General features: G+C 38.2%; 2 protein-coding genes across 2 annotated transcripts; both read right to left on the minus strand.

The window, feature by feature from the left end:
- Positions 1 to 30: 30 nt before the first annotated feature.
- LOC107035413 (SUN domain-containing protein 2-like) lies at positions 31 to 3,513 on the minus strand. The gene is made up of 6 exons (XM_015253198.1): positions 3,412 to 3,513; positions 3,221 to 3,341; positions 3,032 to 3,139; positions 2,266 to 2,381; positions 1,347 to 1,514; positions 31 to 246 (listed from the first exon to the last, which is right to left on the minus strand). Exons 1-6 carry the CDS (start codon positions 3,511 to 3,513, stop codon positions 31 to 33), a joined length of 831 nt encoding a protein of 276 aa, XP_015108684.1.
- A 335-nt stretch (positions 3,514 to 3,848) lies between these two features.
- Positions 3,849 to 11,880, minus strand: LOC107039733 (tetratricopeptide repeat protein 39C). Its single transcript, XM_015259535.2, has 10 exons — positions 11,415 to 11,880; positions 11,192 to 11,329; positions 9,960 to 10,161; positions 9,673 to 9,862; positions 8,430 to 8,630; positions 7,594 to 7,762; positions 6,571 to 6,769; positions 6,250 to 6,498; positions 5,132 to 5,340; positions 3,849 to 5,032 (listed from the first exon to the last, which is right to left on the minus strand). The coding sequence occupies exons 1-10, from the start codon at positions 11,562 to 11,564 to the stop codon at positions 4,916 to 4,918; spliced, it is 1,824 nt and encodes a 607-aa protein (XP_015115021.1). The 5' UTR covers positions 11,565 to 11,880; the 3' UTR covers positions 3,849 to 4,915.
- Between the last annotated feature and the right edge of the window lie 332 nt (positions 11,881 to 12,212).

A 12,212-nucleotide genomic window follows, 5' to 3' on the forward strand; every position in this document is an offset into this window, starting at 1 on the left:
TTCACACTCTTATCTCGTTAATTTAAGCTCTTATTTTTTCAATCTACTTAGAGTACCGTGCACTCGGATGCGGTAGATGCAGGTGTACTCGGGGCTACCACTGTTGGAGTGAATTTTTACTTCGACGAGTTCGTAAGGATCCTTCGCTGTGTTTTTGACTTTGAAGTATTGCACTGGTGGGTTGCAATTGTCGTAGGTGAATTCACCGAATAGAAAACCTTCTGTGTCTTCTTTGCGTTTCAATCCCTGAATGTAAACGATGATTCGTTAAAATTAACAGAATTTTAAAACAGTGTGCTGACAGATTAATATTTTTTTTAGTTGAGATTTTTTTCAACTATTGAATTTCAATATCACAGCTCTTTGGAGTCCCATTTAACACTAGATTTTGGAATAGTTTACGATGAGTTTATTATTTCAACTTAGAAGGGCTCGGGGGGATTCTCTATTCTGAGCCGTCAAGAAATGTTTCGAAAATCTAGAAAAATCGGTGAAAATACTTTTTGAGAAAGAGCCATAGAACAACTAAAACATTGCAATTTTTGGAAATTACGATCTTTTTTCGATCAGTTCTTTTTTGTAAGAATTATTATTCACTCGGTGATGAAAAAATCAGTCCGAAACTTGTGGGATTTTTTTGTCACTCGTATTGAAATCGATGGCATGCCAAGAAAATAAAGTTTCCCAAAATTTGACAGAAAAAAAGTAACTTATTGCCTTGATTTTTCTCCTGTATTTTGATTAATGTTTATGGGATATTTGTCTCTCCTACCCGCCTCGGACGGATTTCAGGTAATTGTTTCATCCGATTTGTCTCAGGCGGAGGTTCACATTTGTTCCCGATATGAGATGAATTCGAAGACAGAGAGAAATTCTTTAGAAAAAATCGAGTGCAAATGCTGAAAAAAATCACAATCGACTGTTTATGAAAAATTCTAGGGCTGTTAAGACAAAATTTCTACGGCTTTCTGAAATTCCTCCGAAACAGATCCTTCATATTTTTTGGAAGATCTCCGTCCGAAGGAGAACATGGGCAAGACAAAGATCCCATTGGAGTAGTTCGTCCGAAACTGTAAAGGCACTTGGATATCGTCAATAATAATTAATTCAAACAATTAATGAAAACTCAAGGGAAATAGCGAAATGTCTCCGAGAGAATTCCCCCGTTCCCTTCGCTTTCCAAGATATCCATCGAAAATTTGAACTTGAATTGAGTTTACTCATCTAGTTTTCCAACTTTGCTACCGGAATGTTAACTTGGTGCTATTAAATTCAGCGCCCTGATTGTTTCGATTATACTCCAAAGCTCTAGTAAATTGTTCATCACTCAGAACTAATAAAGTTACCCATAGAGAGAAGTCTCGAGGTGCAGTGGAAGTCTCGCCAGTGGGAGAAATTGAGGGTGAGATGTGTTCAAGTGTGACACCGGAAACGTAAACACTTCCCAGAAGTTCGATAACCACAGATCCACTGTTCCCCTTGAATGCCCAACATTCACCGGGGAGAACTCCTGTCTATCAACTCAACCATTGTTAATGTCAATTACTCAACTACACGAAGAGAAATATTCCCCAAAAATTACGTATCTTTTCCGTAATTCCGGAGCGAAATGTGGTAGTAGGAAATCTTACGGAACTGTCACGGAATTTTTCCAGAGCGTTTCGTAATTTTTATCTGAATCTCCTGTGAAAAATTACGATACCGTCACCTAAAGTAGCTCTACCCTTACGGTAAATTCAAAGATGATTGAAAGCTGCAAAAAAATTGCAGAAAACCCGATTAGATTCGGAATTCTAATTTTTTTCTCAATTTAATTATCGTTTTGGTTTTTCAAAGAAGAAATGTTGAAAAATCAGGATTTAACCCAGCGTCTTATATGAAAATCAACATTTCCATTGAAATCAAAGATTAAAATCTGAATGTTTTTTCATTACATGTGAAAAAATCCAGAATTTTTTTGACAACTCATAAAAAATAATCCACCGTTTTGCAAACAATTTTTATTATTTATTTATAAGAGGAAAATGGTTGACAAAATATCAATATTTTGCGAAATTTAATTTAGATAATACTGACTGGGTATGAATTTTTCCCATGCAATTTAGTTGAAAAATTTAAAACTGAAAATATCCAAAAGTACACGCTGTCCGGCCGAAGGGTAGAGCTACTTTAAAATTTCTGAGTCGATTCCGTAATCGGTGAGGGAATTGTGAGTTCCGTAATTTTTACTGAACATTTCTCTCCGTGTACCCTGTCTATTTTTACCTGTATCACGGTTCTTGGGGTATTTCGGCTCTGACACAGGGGCATCCCGAATAGGGAGAGGACCGAGGCGCCGGTTGAGTATGCCTCAGTGTCTCTCGTCGAGACGATTGATCCTCCTTTTAATGTCGAAGGTTATCAATCGAAGGTCATTAAAGATACTTGGAGGTCATTGGGTGACAATTCTAGTTCATATGATTGCAACCCTAGCCCTCGGCTCGGGCTGCAAACCCATATTCGCCACAAAAGTTCTTTTCGACCTTATAACGAAATCTACTATGTTGTCACTCACTTCGTGAAGCCTCGCTTTACGCACGCTGCGCGTGCTAAAAAGCCGCTCACGAACGTCGTGACAAAAAATATCCCTCGCGTGCATAAATTACCAATTTACACACGTTATGCGGTAAAAAAATTTACATAACCCGTGGTAAATGACATTTTTTACGAGCGTGATTATAACCCTGCTCACACTCACCCAAAACGTTATTTACCGACTCGTTAGGAAAATATTATTACAGCACGATTTACAGTAAGCGCTGTAATATATATTTCCTGCAAGAATGGTATTCGAACCAGACAAAATGAGAATGAACTTTCAAGTTTCCAGTAAAATTCATAACTTTCCAGGAGAAGTCAGACGGAAAAATGAAATTTGAATTTTCAATTGAACGTGAAAATTCAGAATCGAAGTGACGAAATGTTTCACGATTTCCCTGAATTTCCACGAAATAATTGAACTAAAACATAATAATTAAACGAAAATGCTAACCAGCTGCCTCGAGGGCATAATCGGTGCGACCAGTTTTATCAGCATCGTAAGTCTGTATTTCCCTCCTGACCACATCCTTGAACTTCTCGCTCGTCTCAGCACCCAGGTCTTCCGGAAGAACCGCGAAAATCCCAAGGGCAGGTAAAAACCGAGATTAATGAACACTTCGAATAATGAATGATCAATTACCTTCCGACACTTCGTTACGCAGTTTCGAAATAGCTTCCGACATTTTTGGCATAACACTGCTAATTTCTCTTAGTCTATTCTTAAGCTCATCCCTCAGCTCAATGACATTTTTAACTTCCACCTGAGGAATAATTCAGCCCCTATCATTCCGTGAGTTTGATTTCCCATGTTACCTTGAATTACCGATTTACCGTGAGTGTATCCAAGTGACCCCGGAGAGTTTTCAAATCGGATTTGATTGTGTGGAAGGAACCGCTGGCGGAGTATTTGTCACAGATGTAAGACACAGTCATCGCTGAGGAGTAATTAACCAATTTCCGTCAATGCCATAATTGTCGAAAGTTTTAATGATGTGAGCGCTTACCGAGGAGGCTTGTTACTATAAAAAATACTAGAGTACGTGTGAACGACTGATACAATATCCTACGACTATCACTTCTGGCTAGGCAACTTCCGGAATTTATACAGCAACATCCACTTCGGGAATTCATCTGGGCTTCATCGTGTTCAATATTTTTTTGACAGTTGATCGTTTTTTTTTTCATTCCTGAACGTCAAAACTCAGTCACAGGCATTTGGGATCAGAATGGTGAATGGTGACGATTAAATTTACAAATAACAACACGAGTGATTATCAATAAGGAATTCCTTTTATTATCTGGACGGGGATTGCTTTCCGCATTGGAAAAAGACACATATTACACTAATCTCATGTAATACTGATTGATTGGGTTAGATTCAACGTGGTACAGGCAAAATACAATTTACATAGGGATGGGCGGGGCAAAACAGACACTTTTGTATTTTTTTAGAGTATTCATAACTTGGGAATTCATCGATTGAGCTCAATTAGAGCTCCTTAGAGATCCTTCCCACTTCCCACGGGAAAAAAATTATCCCGTCTGATAAACAATTCAAGGATTCATTAACATTTGAAGAAAACACAAATGGCTCCGTTTAGCCCCGCCCCTTCCTCCACGGAGAGAAAAGTTGGAGAAAAATAATCTAAAAAATATCGGCAAATTTTACTATGCGAACGGTAATCGTAGAGCGAAATGTCTTGCATTAAAAAAAATACAATTTCGTCACACTGTCCGTAAAACGGGGCTTTGCGAACACTTTGTGTCTGTCAAACGCCGTTTACGGACATCGTGAAGAAATAGAGTTAATTCCTAGAGTTTAGTTATACTCTGTAATTCTTTGTAGGCTAATTAATTCATGTGACATATTTGGGTTGTCCTTAGGGGGTGATTGTTACCCCAGGACATAGTCATAAAGCTCAATAAATAAATTAATTAATTAATAAATAATAGTATATTACGATCCCAATCCCCGGACGAGGAGAAATGAAGCTCTTGAACCGAAAAATTCTTCTCCGTTACAGAAAAATTCCTGCACATTGAGCAATTCTTCACGTTGATTTTTGTAGTTTTTTTATGGAATTCGGGTAAATTTTACAGTGTCAAGGCAAATTACCCTCGCATTCAGGAAATTTTTCGGAGCTGACAAAGAAAAATTCACTATTATAAAAAACCTAGGAATAAATTCCACTCCACGATTACTTCACTTGTTTTGTAATTCTTCTCCAACATTTTTCTCTGTGCACTCATATTAATTTTACAGACGGAGTAGATCTTACTTAGGATCGAAGGCAAATGAGTACATTGGTAAAATGACATCCGTGTTCTTTATACATTATTGTGAGTGGGCTTTGAGGGCCGAGTGTATTCGCACACTCAGGCGACTTTCGAAATCGTAATCACTGTACTGTGATTGTGCTTTCAGCAGTGCACTTACACCCTCCTGAATTGACTGCAATAATTCATAATACGATTACTTTTTGATTCGGCTTATTAGGAAAACATGAATGGGGTCATTTGGTTGTGACGTATTCGTAACGAAGCCACTTACGTTTGATTTACACAGCGTGCTTCCAAGTTCGTAAAGTGCAAAAGCACTGATGTGTTGATTCTCATTATCACTGTTGGGCACACGTAGTTTCAAACAATTTTTAAAGCATTTAACGGCAGTCACTTGCTCATCCAGGTAAGAGTGAGCGGCGCCTGCTATGAGGTAGGCCAAGCCCGTCATGGGTTCATCATTCTGACTATTTTTACATTCTGCAAGAATAGAAGAGTGTTTTGAGAAATTAGAATGGATGGATTTTTATGAGGGGGAGATTTTGGAATACGAGAATCGAGTGGGAAAGCTAATGAGCCAAAACAATACGCGACTTTTCTTGTGAATGTGTCACCAATGAAGAAGTTTTCACCCATTGGCATTATATTTTATATTTTTGCAATTAGTTCGAAAACTTGAGCTGTCATTGAAGCATCAATCATCAATTAATATGAAAAATTCATTTTTACGGAATTTCCAGATGATATAAAATCAATTCCATGAGCGATTTCATCGTGACTTGAATTTCATTTGCCAGCGTTGACAGTTCACACGCACAGTCAGAGGGTCTTCTAATTGCAGCCAAATTCCCTTGAACTCCTTCACTCAGAACGAATTTGCAATTGAATAAATTAATTCACAGTCCAATTAAAATTATTTGGTCATCTTCAGTTTTTGAAGTTTCCAACTAAATTGCGCGAAGAAATTTTGAAAAAATTGATACATAATTAATCATAATCAATCATTCAAATTACATTGTGCAAAATAATTTTTGAAACGTTTGCTTCTCGTAATTAAATGTTTGAAATTGAAGTGAAGTCCTAACAAATTTCTCGATTTTTCCATATCCAAGGGGAAAAAATTCAGATTTTAGTCTTTAATCATAAAAAAGTATTCCTTTCCACCTAAACCGTCGGTTTTAATTTTGATTTTTCGACATTGTTTCTTTAAAGAACCAAAACGGGCATCAAATTGCGGAAAAAATGACCACTCCAACCGTAATCGAGTTTTCTGGGAATTCTTTGTAGTTTCCAGTAATCTTTGAACATATTGTAAGGGTCGAGTTACTTTCACCACACCGAACTCTTCCTCCTCTCTCAATTTTCCCCAACTTTAATCCCATTACATACCCGCTATCACGTTCCTCAACGAATCCATAGAACACGAGGGCATAGCATTCCACAAATAAAGTAGTTCATAAACCAAAAGTTTATAATAGGCGGGTGTATAAACACCCTCATTCTGGTCCACCAACTTCACTGCTCTTCTCGCAACAAATGTATCCAACTGCGTCGTTTTACCCCCACCAGAAATCATAACATTAATTTCCCTGAAAGTCCTGAGCACTTCGTGCGATTCGCCACTCGCTCCAGAACACACTGTAATGAAATTATGCATCATACACCTGTCAGACTGCTGAACTTAATTTCAAGAAAACGTGAGACCATTACCAGCTGCGAGATACGCGTAAATGCTCTCGCACCATCTGGAGTCATGCTGGAGTCTGGCGAAGGATTCGTAGGCCCTTGCATAATTCAAGCGGATGACGTAGCACCAGGCCACCTCGTGAAGACAGAGAAGTTGAATTTCCCTTTGAGAGGAGGAGGACATTGCTCTATCGTACGCGACGAGAGCTGCATCAATATTTGACTGGAATGGTGAAGGTTTATATGAGTGGCTGGAGGCAGTTGAAACGATATCTCATGTAACGAGTAAATGACTTGGTAAATGACGTTTGCAGCACGCCTGCCTGTAAACCGGCACTTTACGCACGCTGAGTGTGCAGATTTCCAATTTAAAGATGGTGTGCGATAAAAAATTGTACTAACTCGTGGGAAATGATGTTTCCGACGAGCTTCGCTCGGTCAGATCAGGCTTCGCGGGCCCAGTGATATAAAATCAGTAGCGAAGTGGTCAAACGGTTTAAGTCGATTTTGGGTATTGGCCAGTTTTCAATGAATATCTCGAAATCTAAGGGAAATAGCAAAATTTTTCCCATAATCATTTTAGTAGCACTCAATTCGCTCTACAAAAAAGGTTATTATGAAAATTTCGCTATCTCCCTTACATTAGGCAATATTTCTGGAAAACTCAACTAAAGAAATTGACTTAAACCGATTGACCACTTTGCTACTGAAATATTGTGTCACACGGCGATAACAGTATTATCTGGTCATGTCCTATTCTAAAAAGAACATTTACACTTAAAGTCGATAACTATCGATATCTCGCAAGTCTGTTACGCTTATTCTTCATTGGTTGCAGTCGTCTGAGGTGGCAAATTTATTTCATGATTAATTTAATTCTGAGATTTTGAATTATGATTGTTACAATTACAGCGCGCTGTAGTGCGCCTTCGGTCTCGTGATTATAAATGCGTCAGATAATACTCGTAAATTGCTAGTTTACAGACGTGCGATAAAAAATGTTATATAACTCGTGATAAATGACATTTTCGGCGAATGCTTGAGCACCTGGAGACGTTCAGTGCGACCTGAGAAGAATAGAAAGAGAGCTCCATTCTGATAATCCTGCTGACACTCGCTGATTAACTGCTTCGCGGCGTCGACTCCGGATTTTATATTCCAATCGTGGAGGGAACAGAATGGCCGTACTATTGTGTGATAACATAAGAGAGATAGCCTGGAATCAATTGACATCTTTATTGAGTTTTCAAATCGAGTGCGTTGCTGCGTGACATTTTTTTATTGAATAGAATGATGAAATAACAAAATTGGATGACATTTCAGTGACAAATATCAGGCAGGATGCCGCGAAATGGACAGTTTATTTTTTTTTTTCATGTTCATTACTTAAGAATTAATTCATCAATTGAGCTCCGTCTAGGCTCTAAACAAAGGGGAAGAATAGTAGATTCCATGGGACCAAAATGGTTATTAAAAATTCAATGAGTCATTAATGTTTTAAAAAAACCTAAAATTGTCCATTTTTCCCCACTTGCACTCACGAATTTTTTGTATTTTAGAAAGTAGGAAAAATTAACAAGTAATTAATTGAAGGAACACCTGCAATGCCAAATCGTGCAACTAAAGATGTTAATTACAAAAAAAATCGGTGAAAACACTCTGTGATGTCGCGATCTTATGGAGAATAGTGGAAATAGATGATCAATCAATCAATAAATAATAAATCGTTACAACTCGTTGTGTAATTGAACCATGTAATGAATGAATGAATCAATAATAGTGATGATACAAATCAATAATTAGTTGCTGAGACATCTATCAAAGTCACTCTGAACATGAATGGCGCTGTCTGGTTTTACGATGCCACTACTGAATTCACTTACGTAGCGAGTGGTGCACGCATGTCTTCACTCAGCCTTGCATACATTAGAGCTGTCAACCCTGCACGTCTATCCCCCTCAAATCCCAAAAAATGGATTAACTTGAGGAGTGACGGGGGCACGAGGCTGACGCATAATTGAAAAATTCCGTAACCGAAACTGACGGCTGACATTAGGCGAATCACTTCCGCTGGCTCTACAAAACTGGAAATATTCATTCATTTATTTGAAGATTGAATTTGAAGTGAATTTCACGCTCATATTTTACACCCTGAGAAATGGTTTATTTGAATTGAGTAAATTTGGATCACATAAGTGAGTTTATTAAATTTCAATGTTTATTCGCGTGGAATATAATAGTTTTTTGCGCACAAATAAGTGTTTCCTCGCTCTGAATGAATACTCTATTAGTTAAAAATGAAATAATTGTTCGAACGGCGAGGAGAACGAATTTAGTATGATGTAATAATAGTTTATTTGATTCTAATGAAGGTCTCTTTAGAATGAATGAATCATTTATATTTGCAATTGAAACTTCTTTAATGAAAAAAATATTGGAGTTTGTTAATTTCCAACGACAATATTGTGGAAGTGACAAAAAAAGTTTCAAATAAGGAGTTTTATCTGGTTCAGGCGCGTCATTTCTCTGAGGCGTTAGTGTAGGTCAGGGGATATTGCTCAAAATGAGCGTACAGTAGCAATTAATTATCAATTAGCGATGTGTCATTGTTTAACACTCCGTTGGTCGCGCCGTAACCGCCGCGCTCACCAGTATAAATCGGCATAATGATAAATTTGAAAGATCCAGGAAAAATCTGAAAAAAATCAAGAGTAATCTAGATTGTATATTTGAAATTCGCCTGAAAATTCGCCTTATATTCAGTACCCGGCCCGAAGTTTCGGAATAAAGATTGGAAAATCAACTTCTTATGATATTTTTGACGGATATTTTCACTGATGGGGCTTCTAGACACTTCAAAATGAGATGTCAAATTTTTTCAAATTTTTCTGAGGCTTTACTGCAGTGTAACTCAAAAAATCGGAAAAAGTGCGACGCGGCGCTCACGGCGCGACCAACGGAGAGTTAAACTCCTTCGGGCTCTTCACTACCAATAATTCGTCGAGAGCCTGAGGAAGCTTTAATAATCAAAGCTTCGAGCTTCGACTCATTTCATCCTCTATCCCATGACCTACACCCAGCTTATTTTTTTTTTATCTTCATCATGTCTATTTCAATCTCACGTACTTATTCTCAGGCTCATTCGTCATTCCAGTGAGCGAAAATATCATTGACAATGAATTTTTAATGGAAGAGGGCGAGAGTATTGGAGTGGATGTGGAAGTAGTGCTGTGGTAAGACCCCAGAGACCACTCTGAACTTCTGTAGCGTGAGCTCAAAAGTCCATTCTCATTATTCATGTAATTCCCGTTGAAACCTGTGAAACATATTTCGGGGGATTGAAAATCGATAATGAACTGTTTTGGCACTGGGGAAGCGGCGAGGAAGGGGTGGAGGCGGGGGGATTGAATTACCCGATGGATTGATGCCGAATGTACGTCGATAGAGCTGGAGAATTTGACAATACGTGTGCTGATAAATTCTCCACGCCTTCCTCATCATCCATCCACCTCGTACGTAACTGCTGACTTCCTGTTGAAGGAGTACCAGCATTGCGGTACATACTTGGGTGTCTGCCAGAACAATTTGTTTCTCTAGTTTTCTTGCGTAGTCGTCCTAAATCGGAGCGTACGGGTGAAATATAATGTTTGGAGAAATTATTCGAGTTTTATTCAGAAATGCTATCTCAGCAAAATCGTGGGGACGGGGGGAATGTATGAAAAACGAATGGGAGAAATCTTTGGATGTTCATTGTTATTGGCAATGGAGTGATGCAACGCAATAAATTGATTCCCTCGTTTTATTGAAAATGCAGTTGATGCGGTCATGAGTAATTTTAAGAAATCAGGAAAAATAACCCCAACATGATTTTTTTCCTCATTGAAGTAGTTTTGAAGAAAATTGCGAGCTAATAAAAAACATTTGCTAGTTAGTACTTTTTTTAAAATAAATTTTTGAAAAATCACTCCTGAAAAAAAAGGCGTTATCCCCCCTATTTCATTATTTCCAAAAAATTTTATCACCAATCGATAGCAAATTGTTTGAAGATTTTTGCGAGTTAAGAAAAAATCGTCAATGCAATCCTATTATTGTGTAAAATAACAATTCCAATTTCAACTGAAAATCAGAGTTGATGACCAGAGTTTGTAGCAGAGATGTCAGACAAGATATAAGTGTTTTTTTTGGCTCAAATGAAAGAGCGGCTCGAAAAATGGCGTGCAGAAGTCTTTAAAGATGACAAATGTCTCTAAAGATGATGTCTGTTTTCAATTGAAAAGCGCAATTGTGACAACATTGTCCAGTGGGGTCTAGGAGTCTCCCCTGGTTCAAAACCATCTTTAGAGGCCCTAGCACGCCATTTATCGGCCCTCTCTTTCATTTGAGCCCAAAAAAACATTCATATCTTGTCTGACATCGCTGCTACAAACTCGGGTCTAGAATTCGGGCTTTCAATTGAAGGCCCGAGTTGAAGACCCGAGTTTGTAGAAAAGATGTCAGACAAGATATGAAAGTTTTTTGGGCTCAAATGAAAGAACCAACTCGAGAAATGCGCGGCTGCCTCAATTACCGGATTTACCACTTCTCTGCAACATCATTCCTCTAACAATTTTCAAAACAAAAGCCCCAAATGGAAACTTGAACTCACATCATTCGCAGTAGATCCAAAAACTTTATTAGTAACACTCTTCAACCACCCAACATCTCCAACACATTCTCTCTCTGTTTCTTTTAATAACTTCATGGCCAGCTGGAATTTCTCATCCTCAAATGTCATAAGTGCGTTCTAAAATAAATCCCAGAGTCATTAAAAAGCTCCTCGCGGCCAAACTCCCGATTTAATAGACTCCACACTAATTTATAATACTCACCATGAAAAGCATGTAGCAACGTGCTGTTTTCACATGGAAGCTATCATTCCTATCAGCAAACAGTAGTTCGGCTTCGTCAGGCTTATTGTTCAAGAAAAGGGCAAGACCCCTTTTAGCAACACTCCAATCCGGCTCCGAAGTGGCTGCCATTATCACTCGGGATGATTGATTGTCATCAACTCCACAAACATTTTATTATTAAATCACTCTAATCGTCGGATAATATTTATAAACATGGTTGTATCACTGGAGTGATTGTGATGCTACCGTAGGGTCAAGTAACCCATCGGGTTGTGTGCAGTAGTGCTGGGTAGTGCTGCCCTTCCATTGTAACATATCTCACGAAAGGTGCATTGTATTGATTTTGGCACGAGTCGGAGAATTACACCACTATGTGGGTCATTTGTGGCCATTATTTAATCATACGTAACTCAAGAGATACTATTCAATATCACCATTTTGCATTTGTTTAGTTTTTGGGAAATATATAAATATTGCAGCTAATCGGTCATACTTCGCAAGCGCAAGCACCTGCAGGCGCTTGCGTGCTGAGTCGCTTCGAATTTCATTAAGTTGACTGGAAATTCATTAATTGATTAAGAACATCAGAGGGCTTGAAAAACAAAAACATAAATACGCTAAGAGTAGAACGAACAAGTTCTCAGAAGTCTTGTTTGGAACAAAAAAATCGCAAGTTCACAATTACCGAAAAAGAAATTGTTTGATTTGAATTCGAAAGCATCAAACAGGAATAATTATTCTGCTTTCAACAACACCGAAATATACGGCTCAAGAGGG

This window comes from Diachasma alloeum, unplaced genomic scaffold (genome assembly GCF_001412515.2).
Source record: "Diachasma alloeum isolate Michigan unplaced genomic scaffold, Dall2.0 Dall_scaffold_00176, whole genome shotgun sequence".
Lineage (NCBI taxonomy): Eukaryota > Metazoa > Arthropoda > Insecta > Hymenoptera > Braconidae > Diachasma > Diachasma alloeum.

Excerpts from the sequence above, each read along its gene's own strand:
- LOC107035413 (XM_015253198.1), bottom strand. The coding sequence starts at position 3,513 with ATGACTGTGTCTTACATCTGTGACAAATACTCCGCCAGCGGTTCCTTC. Across the intron at positions 2,382-3,031 it reads TTATGCCCTCGAGGCAGCTG|GAGGATCAATCGTCTCGACG; the intron begins GTTAGCATTTTC and ends CGACATTAAAAG. Across the intron at positions 247-1,346 it reads CTCGAGACTTCTCTCTATGG|GGATTGAAACGCAAAGAAGA; the intron begins GTAACTTTATTA and ends GTTTACATTCAG.
- LOC107039733 (XM_015259535.2), bottom strand. The coding sequence starts at position 11,564 with ATGGCAGCCACTTCGGAGCCGGATTGGAGTGTTGCTAAAAGGGGTCTT. Across the intron at positions 10,162-11,191 it reads TTGGATCTACTGCGAATGAT|GACGACTACGCAAGAAAACT; the intron begins GTGAGTTCAAGT and ends GCTCCGATTTAG. Across the intron at positions 8,631-9,672 it reads ACGAATGAGCCTGAGAATAA|TTTTGTAGAGCCAGCGGAAG; the intron begins GTACGTGAGATT and ends GAATATTTCCAG.